This window comes from Punica granatum, chromosome 3, assembly GCF_007655135.1.
Source record: "Punica granatum isolate Tunisia-2019 chromosome 3, ASM765513v2, whole genome shotgun sequence".
Taxonomy (NCBI): domain Eukaryota; kingdom Viridiplantae; phylum Streptophyta; class Magnoliopsida; order Myrtales; family Lythraceae; genus Punica; species Punica granatum.
In genome coordinates, this window is record NC_045129.1 from 20,399,795 (window position 1) to 20,417,730 (window position 17,936).

Consider the following 17,936-nt stretch of genomic DNA (forward strand, 5'->3'; position numbering starts at 1 on the left):
TTTCTCAAGCCTAAATCTGAAATGAGATTCGAATGGAATATATCACGTCTAAACACGACGAATAACACCCAAAAGAACCATGATAAAAAGAGAAATCTCTCAACTTTATCAAAGAAGTATTATTATTCTTGAGATATAGAGTTATAGTTTTCTGTTGCAATGAGATGGACGACATATATATAGTCCTAAGACAACTAAGAATACACTAAAATAAGAAATTATAATCTAGCTCTTACTATGTAACTTCCTGAAACAAAACATGTCAGGGCGTTTGGCTTTAAATTTTTTTTTAACTCTACTCAACTCATCTTCAATTCAATCTTTTTTTTTCAATTTTTTAACCATTCAATTTAATTTTTAATATTAAATTCTCTCAACTATTCATTACTTTTTTCACAATTCAATAACACAATCATTACTTTATCTCAACTATTCACTACTTTTTCCACAATTGAATGACATAATCATTACTTTATCTCAACTATTCATTACTTTTTTCACAATTGAATGACATAATCATTACTTTCTCTCAACTATTAATTATTTTTTCATAATTTTTCTCATAATTCAACACAATCATTACAAACCAATTAAAACCAAAACCCAACTCTAAAACCGAACACAACCGTAATTGTTCCAAAATAGGAAACTTGAAACTCTTGACTAAAACTAAAATATGTAGTAATATCTAATTCTAAATATCAGTCTATCTAAATAAAATATACTACCTAATTAAGATTATAATTTTCCTATTCTATGGATCAAGACATCTCATTTTCCCTTTTCATATTACGAGAATATTTTCTTAATGTGTCCGAGATATACTGCTTTGAGTTTGGGCTTGTTGATATGGATTTAGGTTGAAAATCCTCCTTGTCACTTTTTGCCTTGAAACTAGATATAAAGTAGTAGTGCTATGTATGAGCTTTCTATAACCACTAACTAAGAACACGAGAATCGGAGGTCTGAGCAATGAGAACGAATACTTCAAAATTGGCTTGGAGGCAATAGTAGTAAAAAAGAGGGAGAGATTAGAGATAACATTTTGATGTATAGAATTGAGGTTAATGTCAACACCCCGTTTTGGTTCACCGGCGCTCGGGAACCACCAAGGAGGACCCGACCACATTTCCCATTTATTGAAGGAGTCGCCTCTGACTATCCCTCGATACATTCACTGCTTTTGAACTCGGGGCATCTCTTCAATTTAAATTTAATTTTATAATTTAAAAAAAAATGCTCTACGAGAAGTTTTCAGCCTTTACATGCGTCAAGTTCGATTTTCAAATTCCGAAACAAAACTCGAGGACGAAAAATATTTTTTCTACATAATATTGATTCTCAAATTTTTCTGAACGTAATTGTGATTTCAGATTATTTTTCGGATGTCCGATTAGAGAGATAGGAATTTCAAGCCTTACGTGCATCAATTTCGATTTTCTTTTCAAAATTCGGGACGATACTCGAGATTGAAAAATAATATTCTACATAATGTTGATTCGCGAATTTTTCTTAACGCAATGGTGATCCCGAATTATTTGTCAGTTGTCCTATTGAAGAGACGAGGATTTCAGAAATAATCGAGCAATTACAATCGACGCTTGTCGGAGGTTCGACGTCGATTTTTATCCAGATTCGATCTTCGACGATGCAAACTGGAATTCTCATAGAGCCGATTATTCGTTGAATTTTTTCAATTTCGAAATATTCGTTTGGAATTTCGATGAGCGCCAAGAAATTGAATTTCGCCCGTACGAGAAAATCAAAATATGTATATATATATATATATATATATATATATATATATATATATATATATTATAAAAATGGACGGAGGGGGTCGGCCCCATGGCAAGTGGTCGACCCCCCTGCCACCTTAACCTTCTTCTTGCTTGCTGCTTTCAACAGCTAGGGCCTTATGTTCTTTTCTTTTCTTTTTTCCTTATTTCTTCTTCTGCTTGTAAGCAAGTTGACTGAGCTTGCTACTTTGATTTCTTCGGTCACTTCCATCCCCTACAACTCCCTGCAAATTTGGTGATGCAAATCGTAAAACGACTTCAAGGGATCCAGTTCAAGTTTCAATTGGACCGATTACGCAAGCACGAGCAAAGAAGTTTAAAGATGAACTCAACGGCTTGATTCAAGAGGTTTGAGCTCAAGCAAATTCGTGGAGACCCATTGGACATGAACCACGTGATCAATAAAGATGCATCAACATGATTCAAGCTCTAGAAGATTCTAACCAAGTCTATGATGCAGATGATTAACGCATGATAGTGCCATTTTCTAGAAGTTTCTAGAATATTTGTTGAAGATCAAAATAATATATCATCAGATTTGTTTAAAGTTTAAATCTGATGGAGATATTCTAGGAATATTTAGATTTCATATCTTTAGAGATTAAGTTATATCTCTATAGATACTTCAGATTTTATTTTCCTTACTTTACAATGAGACATGGCCAGATTAGGATTAGTTTTGGTGTATATATATTTATCTTGTCAATTTTTAAGAAAAAGAACATTTAGAAAATTGTGAGAGTATTCTCTTTGTTTCTTGAGAACTAATTCGAACTTATCGAAAATTTTCGTGGTGTTCATCATCGACTTATCAAATGGCTTTCCATCACCGTTTGTGGCGTTTTCCTATACCAAGGTTCTTATTTCACAATAAACAACGGGTTGAGGTCAATTATACCAAGGTTCTTGTTTATGTCGTAAACAATGGGTCGAAAGTTTGTCAACCAATTTTAATTAGAGAACGATCTTGGGATCCTTTTGCTCATCATTTTTTGCGGGAATCGCATCATTTGGATCCTGTAGCAAGCCCTCACACCTCTCATCATCTTTTATATCCTTCTTTCGTTTTCTTTTCCTTTTCTTCTTCAATTTCCTAAAAGTGGAGACCTACTCCTTCTCCTGCTCTAGCCTTGGCTCACGCCCATTCCCTGTTGTTTCCTCAGCTGCACCAAACTTCATCATCTTCTGCTGCTTCCTTCCTCCCACTGGTTCATGCAAGTTACCCTGCAACTCTCTACTTCTTCTATTGCAAATCCACCTTCCTTAATGCGACAATCACCATCACAAACTATCAGCCTCTTCTCCATCACGCCACCTTCCATCTCCTATGCTCCCTCCATCTCTCGTGGCCAAAGACAACAGTAGACAGAAATAGACATATAGAAACACACGCACCAGCTCATCCTTCTGGCTCCACTCAAGACACAACAATAGCAAACCAGTCCAGACGACTAGCTTTCTGGCTCTCGGTTTCTCCCTCTCAACTTCTCCTAACCAGTAGAAATAGCCCCGCGACCTCTCCAGCTAATCTCGATCACCAAACTTCACTTCTACTCTATTTGGTTCTCCCGAGCAAAAGACACCAACTTAACGGCCACCATCACCAACACACATTCTCTCTATATCTCTTTCTCTCTCTCTGCCTGCAACAGCCCCATACCAAGACAGACAAAAAACACAAAATTCCCTCGGCTTCTTCCACCTCAGCTCCCTCTCTTCCTCATGGTTTCTATCTCAACTTATCATTAACATCATCAACATATTCTCTCTGCCTCCCTCTGCTTCTTTGATCCTTATCGTGTAGCAATTTCTGCAACCACTGAGGCCACCAATGCAGTTTTCACAAGCTGATGGCGCCAAAACTAGTCAGCGAGATTTGAGTGCCCTAGTCTTGGGGGATTCATTTTTGAATCAAATGGATGGTGTGGATTAGTTTGATTCAAATCTTCAAGAAGCGACAATTACCGAAAAAAGATTTGAAGGAAAGATAATTTTGGATTCCAAGGAGAAGCTTGAGTTCTACCGCACAAAAAATACAAGATCTTGTTCTATTTGAGAGCATATGTGACAACAAGCTGAATGAGATTACTGAGAGGGCGACTATAGATAAATGAGAAGCTGAGTTACTTGCCAAAAAGTATGAAGAGAAGTACAAGCAAGTCGCTGAAATAGCATCCATATTGACTGTTAAGGAGGCAACGTTTTGGGACATTCAGAAGAGGAGGATGGAGTTGCAGCAAGCCATTGTTAAGATGGAATAACGCGGCAGTGATGACGGTATTCTTCAGGTCCGAGCTAATCGCATTCAATTGGATCTTGACGAGATAATGAGGGGTCTAGTTGATCGCTGTAAGAAACTCGACATAGATGTCAAACCGACGGCATTAACTGTGGTCCCTACTGCTCTGTTGGTGCTTCTTCTTCCATCATTCCATCATGAGTTGCCACTGCGGATAGTGTTCCCTTTTGAGCTCTCCACTTAGCCACTACTGCTCCTCGAGTCTCGGCATTGTTGCAGCTCAATGCACTGCCTTACGGCCCCTCCTCAGTTGTCTTAGAGGTTCGGCGACACTCAGGACAGCCCCGAGTTCCATGAGCCAAGCTGTGGCTTGCCCTTCTCCTCCGTTTCAAGTTACTGCTACTTGCTGGTGCCTTTCTCAAGCTCCCCGAGCTCACCTTTGCCGCCCTCCCCATTCGTTGCTGCTGTTACTGAGCCTGCTCATCTCTTCCTGCTGCTGTGGATCCCCCAATAAGCTTGTTTCGTGAAGGGTTCAAAGGTTGGCGTGATTCCTCCCGACATTATCTCGGGAAAGGTATGAAATCCTGAGCTTAATGGCATGTTTAGGACTCTATCTTTTATTTGATTCGATGATCGTGTGGATGAAGTTATGAGATGCATTTTTTGGTCAGAAAGCATGAACCAGTCACATGATTAAACTCGGACTTTTAAAATTATAACATGTGATGAAAACTAATCCAGGCATGAAATGGACTTAGTGAAAAGTCGAGATTAAAATTGGTCGTATGAAATAAGAACGAATTCACACGAACTGGATTCCATGCATATTCGGCGCTAAGGAATATAATCGGGTAAGAAAGTTTTAAACCGGCTTAATTGATCATTCGAACATCAAACCGACGAATTAAATCTTTTTGTGACTTTGCGTGCCTGTGTTCGTGTGCTTTGGGATGTTTGAATGCATTCTTAAATAAAACTTCACACGAACCAAATTAATCACGTAAAGTTGGTTTAAAATCGAATTTCATTCCAGGACGATCATGAATTAGAGCTCTTATCAAGTGGTCCATTAATGCCGACTCGACGATTCGAAACTTGCAAACCAAAGCATTCATCAAATTCACCCAATTTAATTAATCTCACACGCGTGGTTACTTGGCTAAAAAAATCCACTCGACCTTGCTAACAAATTGCACGATCCGACTAATAACTTGTAATCGTGTCGACAAATCATGAATCAGTGGGCATGCCCTTTTCGAAACTCACATTTTAATAAAATACCAGGACACGCGCCGTGTGTAGCATGGACATCTAGGGAGGACTCGCGTGTCCTGACTCGACTCTAGGCCCGATTTGAGGCGACATGAGTCGGAACGTGGGAGTTCTCCTTAGACAACTTCCGAGTGGAGCGATTGATTTCTCAGCTCTTTCGGGGTCCACATGATCCTGGAAGGTCCAAGTGATCTATCGACATCGGCTACTGGCCTCGAGGTCCGCATCGTACAATCTCAATTTCACTCCACGCACAAACATTTTCAGATTCAAAGGTATGGCAATCTGTTCATGACTTGCTAACAACCTTAGGGTTTTGGCGATAGAAACACTTCAAGTTGCAGGTAAAGATAGGCAGTCGGTGCGGGTGCAGGTTTTATCTGCAAAGTCCTGTTTACTCGACCGGGGTGTTTCTTTTATCCTAGCATAGATTCGGGCGCTCAGAAAAATGGACCAAAGATGCGAGCAGGAATGGCCCGTGAAGGATTGTCCGGCCCCTCATAAGGCATGAACAAAGACCTTGGCAACCTTGTGGTGTTTCGCGTTCCCATTTTTCTACGTTTGTGTTTATATCGGGTTTATCCATCATAAAATACAAAATTAGGCTAATCACACACTGGACATAATCAAATACATGGAAATGGGCGGGTTAAAACCCTAGGTTTAGGACTCTGGCAAAGCACACTTATGTTATAATCTGTTAATCTGTTAGGATTACAAAACAGTAAAACTTAAAATGAACCCACACACTCAAGACTTGACGACAGACATCATGTAAGTCAAGTCATTTCTAAACAAAGTCGAATGCTAGATGCCCTTCAAGGGCGGTTCATGGCCAATTTTTATCATATGCGTCTATTCTATTTTTGTCTGTTTAGGATAACGACAAGTATGCTAAGCAACCCTGATTCATATCCTGATAATCACGTAAACATGGTAATCAATTTACACTACTTGTCTTCTTTATCTATTTTTATTTGTCTTTGTCTATTTTGCGATGGTTCAAGCCCGAACCCATATAATACGATTCACATGGTGTCCGATAGCCCAATCATCGATCACAGGGTTCAACACTCCCACACACATCGAGTATGTGTGACCCGAGTGCGGTACTGGGTCTAGCCTCGAGTCATTATTTCGATCCCAGTAGTATTCAAATGGAGGATGACTCGGTTCAGGATGCGCGAAGTGAGGTCAGACAATCACTCGGGAGTTCGACCGGTCCCATAGCTATCACGAGGACCATCTGATCACCCTAGGATCTGTTGAGTCGTTCGATTCAATCTCCGACTCTCACGAGCCGACGTCGCATTAATTTCGGTTTCGGACTTTTCAAAACTCGTGGTGAGCATGAGCGGAATATTAGCCGAACGTGAGTTGATCGGGATCCATTTGTTATAATTTATATTTATTATTTGAGAGCACATTGCGAGGTATTTATTTGTACATTCATCTATATAATGATCCCGGTCGGCAAGCCTGAGGTTTGGGAGTCGGAACTGGTCGAGTTAGTTTACAAATCCCTGAGACGAGTGGGACCACACAAGTCACGGGCTCAGTCCTCGCAGTGAACCGGCTATCACGGTCTGGTTAGTCGGGATGCGACGATGGTGGACCGATCCCTTAACCGGAGGATCCCCTCCTCTTTCGGTCTCTAAACCCGAATTGATTATTTCTATGAATTTACTGTGTCAAACCGAGCGAGACGAGCGAAACCTAAATCAAGTGATAAATAAATTAAAATGACAAATCCTAGACAAATTAGAGTACCGATAGAGCGTGCGAGATATAGGCCACATGCAACAAAACCCCCGAACGTGGAATTCCTTATTCTGCAAGATCATATGCCTTAGCAGACTTGGTGTATCCATTGCCCCTAGACTCGGACAACTCACTGGCTCTCGACCTCATGGTCGTAAACAAGTAGCGGCGACTCATTCTCACCTGTGTCCGTCACGCGTCTCTGGGAAGGTGTACACTCCCAAGCCGTACGAGCAGCGAGCACCCACGCTAGTTTGACAAGATGAAATTCGGGTCCACACAGTTGACAAAGTCCAAAATGATGCAACAAAGCATATGACTGAATTGATGTGACCAAGCGGAAAGACTAAATTGATGTGACTAGGGATCAAATTGACGTGACCAATGACCAAATTAATATGACTAAGAACGAAATTGATGTACCCAAGAACTAAATTAATATGACCAAGGATTAAATTGATATGACTAGGGATGAAATTGATTTGACTAGGAACGAAATTGATGTGATATGAGACGAAATTGATGTGATATTTTTTTCAGGGATCCAATTGATGCAATTTGCATAAGTCAATGACGAAATTGTAGTTTACTCTAAATAACACTTTCACTGGCATTTTTCCAAAACCCTGCCGCCTCCCCTCTGATTTTTGGGAAGAAATTTAAAAAGAAAAACTAAAAAAAAAGGGAAAAAAAGGGCAAGAACCCTAAGGAGGCCGGGGAATGTGATTTAAAATTACTTGGATCCACTAGTGGGTTTGGCTACAAAATATTACTAGGAAAGTGGATGCCCAAGATAATCTAATTTCCAATATGGTAGTACTATACATTCCTATTCCTACTGAAATGTGAACATCCCTTCTTATGTTTAGCGTGAGCTTTGTCTTTGGAAGTGAATTATGCAAGGTTATATTCTTTTGTGATAGATAAATTTAATTAAATAATAGATGGTTTTATGCATGATGAGCTGTTGTGTTTGGTTATATTGTGTCTGTATATATGTAGTCTAAAATATATACTCTGTTTTGTGCATTAAATTGATGATTCTAGTATATATAGTTTAAATTTATTCTGTCTGTTTTATGCATTAAGTTGATGATTCTACTATAGTCTAAAATTGATTTGTTCGTCAAGAGTTGTTTATAATACATGGAATTTATTTTTTAAATATTGATAGTGACATGGATGAATCGTTGAAAGAGTTGCAAGTATGATGGGGAGCTTTTCTCATGGTGCTCATACACCGCCAAAGGACAGTTGTTTCATTGCATGGTTTATTGCAAGCATGTACTGCTCATTTAACCATTAGAAAGAATAAGCGAAGAAGGATCGTCCAGATCGACGATTTGTCCGAGAAGAACTATCTTTGATTCTGATTTAGCATGCATAGAGATTACCCATCTGGATCAAAGATGCTTTCATAAACTGTGTGATATATTGAAAACTGTTGGGAGGTTATTGAATACGAAAAATATGTGCCTAGAAGAAATGATTGTTGCGCGTTTACATATTTATGCTCATCATGCGAAAAATAGAGTAATCAAAAGACAATTCATGTGAAGTTGCGAGATTACTAGGAGGCACTTCACTGCGGCATTAAAGTCAATCCTTCTTTGCCATGATATTTTACTCAACAAATCAGAACCTGTACCAGAAAATTTAATTGATTACATATGAAAGTTGTTTAAGGTACCTTTTAAATATTGAGAGAATATTTAATTATCTTATTATAAAAACAGCACTATATTAACTTAAGATAACTTTTTTCAGAATTGTTTATTAGGTGTTTTGGATGGAACATATATTAGGTGCACCGTCCCTGAAATCGAGAAGCCTAGGTACAGAACATATATTATTTCAGTGGGTGCCACCTGGTGGACAGCAGGTCACACATTTACTTCCTTTTCTCTTTTTTAAAGTAAAAAGTATGAGGCCCTCATTAAGTGCTCACCATTGAAGGGTGGAGTGTTTTTTTAAAGTAAATATTATGCTAGTATTATTTATTTCCTTGGATGAATAATACTCAATTAAAATATTGAGAGTGAAAAATTGTTCTCTTAATGGACTCACAGATTTTTATTTATAAGAATTTTAATTGGTTTTTACTGATTCAAAGTGGGTGTTATTGTCGCTTTGGGTGATGTAATGCCTACGTGAAGCCGTGTGGGTTGCTAGGGACATCCAAATGGGTGTCATGCATTAGAGATAATCTTAGATTACAGGAAGAAAATCATGAATATCGGTAAGACAGCAGAAATATACCCGAGCACAAGCACCTCCGGGACTTCATGAATGAAGAGTATAATATAAGGTATTTGGGGATTGAGTAGACTCTAGATTGGTACTTAAGAGAGCGTATAACATGCTCCAACAGGCGGCGAAGGCGATGAAGAAGATGATTATGAATTTTGAGCACCAGTACAAGCCAACAAAAAGCTCGTGCAAAATTTATGAGAAGCTAAATTAATCTAGTTAGGAGAAACAATAATAAGTTAGATCAAAAATTGAAGAATTAAATATAAAATTTCTTATAAGTTATATCACGAATCTTGTTTGATTTTGAAGTTTTTTTTTCTAATAAATTTAATTGCACTTATGTTCAATTCAGCAATATAATTATTACTTTTTCATTTTTTTTTAATTTTTAATATTAAAATTTCTCCACTATTCATTATTTTTTTTTACAATTCAACAACACAATTATTAATTTATCTCAACTAGTCATTATTTTTCTCACTTTTTCTCATAACTCAATAACACAATCATTATTTTTTTAAAAAAATTTCTCCATCCACCTTATCATTACAACCAAAATAAATAAATAAATAATGGCTTGTTTAGTTTCAAAGTACGATTTTAAAATCCTACTTTAACTTAATTATACCCACATCAAAACAAAATAATTTATACAAAGTCAAAAGATGGACCCCATATATATCACTCTTTTTCTATAACAAAATAAAATAATATATACGAAGTCAAATATTAAGCCCCATTTATACCACTTTTTTTCAAAATTAAAATCTAATTTTAAAATTCTATTTTGAAACTAGACGCAGCATAAATATATTTATACATAATTGGAATGCGTTAAGTTAAACTCAATTACATTTCCAAACATTCCTAGGGAGTCGATCTTAGTCCACTCAGTCCTCTCCCCTTTCATGCGGGCAATATCCGACGTTAACGGGCCTCTCACGGATTGAGGAGGCCCCACATCAAGAAAGCACAAGTAAACAACGCGCTAATTGGTGGGTGGAAGAATAACCGCCCCGAGTACAGTTGAGGAATAATAGCCGCTCCGACTACAGTTGGAGGATATCAAAGAAGAAATAATATAACATAATTGTAGCGTAACGAATTCTCACATAGCGTGTGCCTGCTGAGGTCTAGATGCCGAGACATTTCATGAACAACAATTAAGTATATATGCTTAATTTTATCGAGCAAGCTGAAAATAAACCAAGCTTTACATCAACATTAAGCATAGAACATGGACTGTGTTTGTCCTTCTGAAACGAGAGAGATTAACTCAGCCAAATCCACCTTTTAACCCTTCAGTAAAATCACAGGTAGTTTCACTTCCATCTATTCTTAAATTGCCATTATTACACGACGGCCCGTGTATCGGTGACTATTTGCGTTTCAGAACAACGAAAAGCTGAATCTTATCACGGTGGCTCGACTCCAGCTCCTCAGAGGCATCCAGTAGCTTCTGAATCAGCCTGCTAAAGAACTCATCGATAATCCCTGTGCCAAAGTGGGGCGTGAGCATGCCTTCCATTGCAGCCCTCACGTGTTTCACCCATTTGGGGATATTGATGGGACCATTCTTCAATGGCGATGGATTAATGAGTTCAATAATCTCGATTTCGAATGATCCATTTTGGTTGATGAGCTCAGTCATCTCTTCCGGGGAGGGAGTGTATAGTGGCAAATTGAAGGAGTCCACTTGATGTTCCGTGATCAATTCCTGCCACAAAATTAATTAAGAATTTTTTTTTTTTGGTGAACTTAGGAGAGGCTACTTTGCCTTTTCAGATTCTGTTCCTTTCCATTTGCATCTTCTATCTCCGTTACAAATAAATTTCAGGGGCCTAAGAGAACGATGAAGATATGGGAATCCCACCGATGAGACTAAAATTAAGGACCTCCTAATATATAATTTAGTTATTCACATGGACAATTCGAAGTTTAATTTTGTTGAACAATAATAATTATTTGTAAATGGGGATCTTATATCCACCCGAAGTAATGGGAATCTTATAAAATAGCAATTAGTCATGATGACAAGTGTAATACCATCACTTGAAAAAGGTAGAATCTACAATGAAATCCCAACTTGTATATAATAATGGGACATTTATTTCAGTCATTAGATCCTACAAACTTTTAATCAGATCCGTCCCTTGTTTACATATATTGCCTATAGGCCATAGTATTTTCTTGGTCCTTAATATTTTCATTTCACAATTTTCCCTATAATGTTATACCATTATTCTCGAATCTTCCTGCCACATGTACCAATTACATTCCGCCACGTCACTTATCAATGCCAAGTCACCAAATCGGATCATAAAAACTAGTTTTTAAAGGAAACAATCTAATATGAGCCAGTCACTTCAGTGACACATCATCAACATGTAAGGCGGGTTTTAAGTTATGGACACGTTAACGACACGTAAACGAAACATCATCAATACGTGAGCGGCTCTATAATTTTGTTGTACTTTACATGTGGCTTGATGGATTTGTGACACCATTGAAAGATCTATGGGTCAAAATGTTTTCTTCAGTATTTAAAGGACTAGAAAAAACTAGCGTTCTACCATAAAATATAATTTAGCGTTCAAGTATAAAATTTGCCCTTGAAAAATATAATGGTTCTATTCATGTACATAATACTTTTATTGTTCACTGTCATATATTAAACCCCTACAGAGAAAATACTGCACATTTAAATCAAAGTACTACATCTTTCAAGAGTAGTTGTCATTATGCCTAATTGTGATCTAGGAATATCCCTTCTTATTAATATATACTTTCTTAGCAAAAGAAATTATGTCCAATGTAGTGTCTTTTGTGAAAACTAAACAAATAAGACAAACCCTATCATCCGGTCGGGATGATATGCAATGCGACATATGTATTGTGCCGTCCATCTCATTCTTGATAATGATACATTAGATGCTATTTCATGCGTCGATCCACTTGAATAAAATGAAAGTTTATGTAACAATAATACATCACTAAACAAAATAAATTTTCACTTTTATGAGAAGTTAGACCGTAACTTTTCAAGTCAAGAGATTCTCAGATTATATATAGTTGTTTTAGAGGGTACTTTTCTCTTTAGGAATATTATATTTGTGAAGAAAAGAAAAGAAAATAGAGAGGGAGATGTGTAGATCAAGGTAAGAGAGGGAGCGATAATAGGAGGAAGAGAGTGAAAGAGTGAAATAAGAGGATTACAGTTATGTACAGTGTTCCCACCGAAAAGAAGTTATTTATAGTTTTCATAGAAGAAGTTATTTGTTGTGTATGTACAATTATATCCTCAATTTAGCGGTTGATATCAATTAGAGATATTTTCTTAAGGGTTTTTAGAAAATGAAAAGTGTGACCAGATGGAATCTTCCTTTTAATACATTAATTAGATAATTAGATGAATACTCGTGCTCCGCACATGTTATCAATTACTGTACATTCCTTTATCGTATTATATCTTACCCAATTAAATTCATATGAACTTTTTGTAGTAAAAACTTAAAACTATCGTAATAAATTTTGACAGTATTAAATTTTTTTATTTTAAAACTAAGTGTTGCACATTAGATTTGGGGTGAGGACAAGAGAGAGAAAAGTGAGGGGAGAGCAGAATAGGAGAAGTTGGTAGTTGTAGTGTTGAATGGGTGAGGATAAATACACAATCTATATGACTAGAGTCATCCGTTTTACGGTAAATGGATAAAGTTTTCATTTTTCTCTTTATAAAATTCAATTTGGAACGATTCATTTTTTAAGAATAACTTTGTCTATTTACTATAAAATGAGCGGTCCTAGCCATATGGTCTGGTGCTTATTTAGCCTAGCCTTTGCTGAATTTATCATTTTGTCCTTGATCTAGCGATTTGTAAACATTAAAACATATGTATTGAGAGCGCATTGGGAAGATAAAATGACACGAAAACCCAATCTTTTTCATAATAGTATAAATAGGTATAGATATTAGATAAATGGTTCTGGTATACAGGGGTTACATGACTTACATTAATTGATGAATGGAGACGTGTTACAACAGGATTATATTAAATCCTGTTGATAGATTGTTGCGCCTCTTTATGTCATTACTGATAGTTAAATTTGCGTTACTCTTTCGTACTAGAATAATTATATGAATGGCTCATTGCGTCACTTTATCTCATTTTTTACCCATAATGATATTTGCGTGACTCTCTCGTAATAAAATAACTAATAAATATTAAAATAAATTATGATAACACTGTAAATTTTCTTTGAAAAAAAAGTTACTACAACGTTGGATTTGGGAGGGAAGGGAGTTCCGCTGGGGGGAATTCCCCATCCGGCCACCACCCCTTCGGCGATCTCGCTGGGCAGTATGTGGGCGGCAGGACCACAATCCCCCCCCCCCCCCCCCCCCCCTTCCTTCCTTTTTCTGTATACTTTTAGAATCGTTTTTTTTTTCCTAATTTTCTGAAAGTTTTAAAGTTCAAAATATTATTTGATCAATCAAGAGGCGCCACATGGATCGATTTAATACCATTAATTTCTAGTTATGGTTTTGGATTAAGGGTTACTTGATTTTAACTTGAACTTTAACTTTAACTCAATACACTACACAATAAAAATACACATTTCCCAATTCAAAAATTTTAACTTTAACTTTAACTCAACACACTATACAACAAAAACACACGTTTCCCAAGTTAAATTTATAATCACATCTCATTTGTCTTTTTTCACAATCAAAATCAAAATCAAAATCAAAATAACTTTAACTCTGAATCCAAACGGCCCCTTAGGATTCGAGCCAAAATGATACTTTTAGGACAGAAATTTACTTTCGGTATAGTTCTGGGACTCTAATATTAATTTTCTCTAGAGAAAAATGAGCGAAGTTGGCAGCTACTTTTGTTGAATTTACAATCACGATCTTAATTTCGTGATTCTTATAAATTGAGATATGTGCAATCAGTGCATTTCTGGAAAGTAAAAGTTATGCCAAGAGAATCCTTCTATTTTAAATAGTATAGATAATATATATATATATATATAAATAGAAAATAGAATAACTAATAAATTAGTAATTAATAGATAAGAATAATAACATGGTCATATTGGGCCACAATGGGATGCGCCATGTGCATGCAAACAGAGACCATTTAATACATCAACTAAATATATACGTACAAATATAATGATATGATTTTCTCAAATAAATAATGGAGTCATTTTCTACAAGTTATTCTTTTTCATTTTTTTTAATGGGAGATGGTTTAGAGACATAGACCAGCGCATACAATCCATATACATGCATGCATTGGAATACATACGGATACGAATAGAGATACGTACATCTTTCACCATGTCCAAGAAGCTGGAGGCCATGAGATCAGCCATGATCCCTGCTGGAAGTCGATGATGAGGCATCCCTTCGGGGATTCCAGGCATTATTACTACCACCATGCCCCCACTGACGAGCTCCTTTGCCCTTGCATCCAGAAACCTCCCAAGATCCTCGGTGAATTGCGCCCTGTAGGCCTCTACTACCTCAGAAGGCGCGCTTGTGTAGTGAACCCTACCCCGGTTCCATGCCTTAGAGCTTGGGTCAGCCAACTCTTTTGGCACCTCCGACAGCCAGTGAAGGGCAATGGAGGAGTACGCAAGGTGAAGGGAAGATTCCGGGAACAGCTGCCCGTGGAAAGATCCCGGGACTCCGGCAGCAAAGTAGGGTTTTTCATGTGGGAGGGAAGTAAAGAGGGTATTGAAATCATTTGAAGCACAGTCATTGAAGAATACTTGGAATTCAGGTTCCATGCACTGAGGATTGTCATCAGTGGGAGATAATTGGGACTTGTACTTTTGTTTCAGGACATCTACCAAGTTTTGCATTGCCATGAACGTGTTGGGTCCGGTGGCACATCCCATGTCTGCTATACGGATTGTATTGGAGGATGAGGAGAGCTTTTGTACGTCAAATTTCTCCATTATTCCCTCGTTGATCTTGTCCTTCACTACATTTATGGCTTGTCTCTGCAGAATTGTGAGTATTTCAAATTGGATGAAATTTTTTAGATGTTGTCCCTCAAGTCATAAGAAGATGCTGACGGTGGTAATTTTCCCTTTACTGTCCGCAATAAATGGTTTTCTTTTTGGGGTTAGTTGCGTAAAAGGTTTAATGTTTGCAGTTAGTTTCAAATCTATTTCAACGCTTCAATTGAAACATAAAAAGATATACCATTCATATGTTTGCTAGAATGGGATTGTTGTCATTTTTTTTTTCATCAGGCCTTCTTGGCCCCTATCTTTCAAATTCGAATCTTTAAAGGGTTATAGTGATCCACGGATAGTGCATTTGGCTTCTTTCAAGGTCCCTATTGAGGTGAACATTCTTTAGAGACCTTGCTGTAAATCCAATTAGAACGTAGTGATCAACTGATAACTTTCTTAATTGGATTTGATGATGAGTTATTTTATCAAATTTTGAAAAATATTAGTGGCTTAAACATTTTTATTAGATTTATGTAGTTTTGAGTCACTGGAACGCCAAGAGAAACGGTAAAAAACTGATAGAAAATTAACGGAGTCCCATACTACAAAAATTACAACTAGAAGCCTATTTTTGCAACAATTCAAATGTTGAGATAGATTTGAAACTGAATACTAATATTGGGCTTTTTGCGCAATTAACCTTTTTATTTTTATTTTCAAATAAATGGTCTTTTGAATCTATGCCTAATGCCTCAAACAAATTTCTCCCAGGACATGATCCCGATGAGACCTTCCATGTCAAGTCTAGGAAATTTAGCTAAATTAACTACACATGGATGACTTTCACTGAACAAAGAAAAATGATTGACTTGTAAGATATTTTTTTCTATTACATGAAAGGCTTATATATCTAGTTAAAGGAAAAAGAATTAAGTAAAAAAGCACTAGCGAAAACTGATTGGTTTAGAAGCCGGAATTTCCATTACTATCTAATTAAGCCAATGTACTCGTACTGAAAAAAGGTATGAATATCACAGCCATATATGATTTCACTGAAATATATGACTAGACATTTGATCATGCGATTGATGATGATGTTTCGCAAAGTGGCATTGTAGTAGCACTCAATCTCAAATTATGTGGTGAGAAAACAAAAGGAATCTCGAATTGTAATTAATGAGTTTAGAATTAAATTCTCATTAAGATTTTTCATATATCTTTATTTCCGCTTTTCTAATTATCCCCTGCAAGTCAGCAAAGCCGACTGAAGAGGGCCGAGAAGTTTGATGGAACAGGTGACTTTACCTGGTATAGAGAGTTTCTGCTGTAACTGTAATCCCCGTCACCGCCATTCACTGCCAACAATTTCTGTTCTGAATACCCAGCCATTATCTTTGGATGACGTTCTTTGCTCGATCGAGTAGCTCTTCCTCTTGCAAGCCAACGCCAACTTCTTCGTCTGTTACAACAAATGATAGAGACCAAGTCTATGTGCCCTTTAATTTATAATTGGCGTAATGGTTAGGCTATACGGAGGATGGGACTAAACTGCCCTTAATCATTGAGTATCTCACCACTCAACATATGCAATTGTGTATTAAAAGTACTATTATCCTTTTTTTTTTAACAGGGAAGCAGTTATGAATTTAAACTCAACCAATAGTCCCTCTCGACATATATATATGTCTGATCATAACAACATCTATATGTTGCACACAGCACATTTATGACTTTTCTTTACTTTTTAACCAAGATATCCTAATTAAGAAGAGAAGCAAACTCCCTTACTATCAGAGGAGATCCCTTATTTGTTCCAGGATGCATACTTTAAAGGTGTCATGAAACATGTTTCTACCTGAATTTGTCATGTAAAACTTTTCAGTCAGGCGAGACTGTTTCATCGAAGGACCCACTGATTGCTACTGGGCCCCAAAGGACAAACAAAATACAACAAGAAGATGAGACATTTCAATAGTACAAGAGAACATAGGAGCAGGAGGACAAGACAAAAGATGAAGGATAACACTAACGAACGAAGACAAGAAGTGCAAGAAAGATCAAAGCCAAATCTTTTTTTTTTTTACAAAAAAGCTCCATGAACTTAATATAATAAAATAAAAATTCTTATAATTAATAAAGAAACATAAACATTCCTATTATGAGTACCGAACATAAAATATCTCAGTTATCAGGCAAGAACGTGTATCATTGAACTATACTCTTTTCGATAACAAAAATCCTAACTTTAATAAGCACTTGACTTATCTAGCCAATCAGCAAAAAATGTTTCCTTCCCTTTAAAATGTTAATAGCTGAATGCAACCAAAGTGGAGAGTAGAGAGTTGAATATTAATTAATATAGATTTGAGAAAGAAAATATAATACAATGTCGTCCACTCTCGCCTGTTAATTAAAAGTTTGCCAGTTCGATTTTCGTGATGAAACTGTTCGTTGCTTCTATATTAATTATTAAAATCTCTCTTTCATTGTTCTCAATTCATGAACTTATTCGTAACATATATATATATATATATATATATATATGAATATGTATGTAAATATATTAATAAAGACTTGTCTGTACTTTTAATGAGCATTTGAGTTCATAAAGTGCACCGGATGAAACCTCAATGGAT

The 17,936-nt window shown here is 36.7% G+C and overlaps 1 protein-coding gene across 1 annotated transcript; it reads right to left on the minus strand.

The window, feature by feature from the left end:
- Positions 1 to 10,520: 10,520 nt before the first annotated feature.
- On the minus strand, positions 10,521 to 16,771 carry LOC116199048 (loganic acid O-methyltransferase-like). Its single transcript, XM_031529337.1, has 3 exons — positions 16,606 to 16,771; positions 14,665 to 15,342; positions 10,521 to 11,041 (listed from the first exon to the last, which is right to left on the minus strand). Exons 1-3 carry the CDS (start codon positions 16,687 to 16,689, stop codon positions 10,703 to 10,705), a joined length of 1,101 nt encoding a protein of 366 aa, XP_031385197.1. The 5' UTR covers positions 16,690 to 16,771; the 3' UTR covers positions 10,521 to 10,702.
- Positions 16,772 to 17,936: the final 1,165 nt, after the last annotated feature.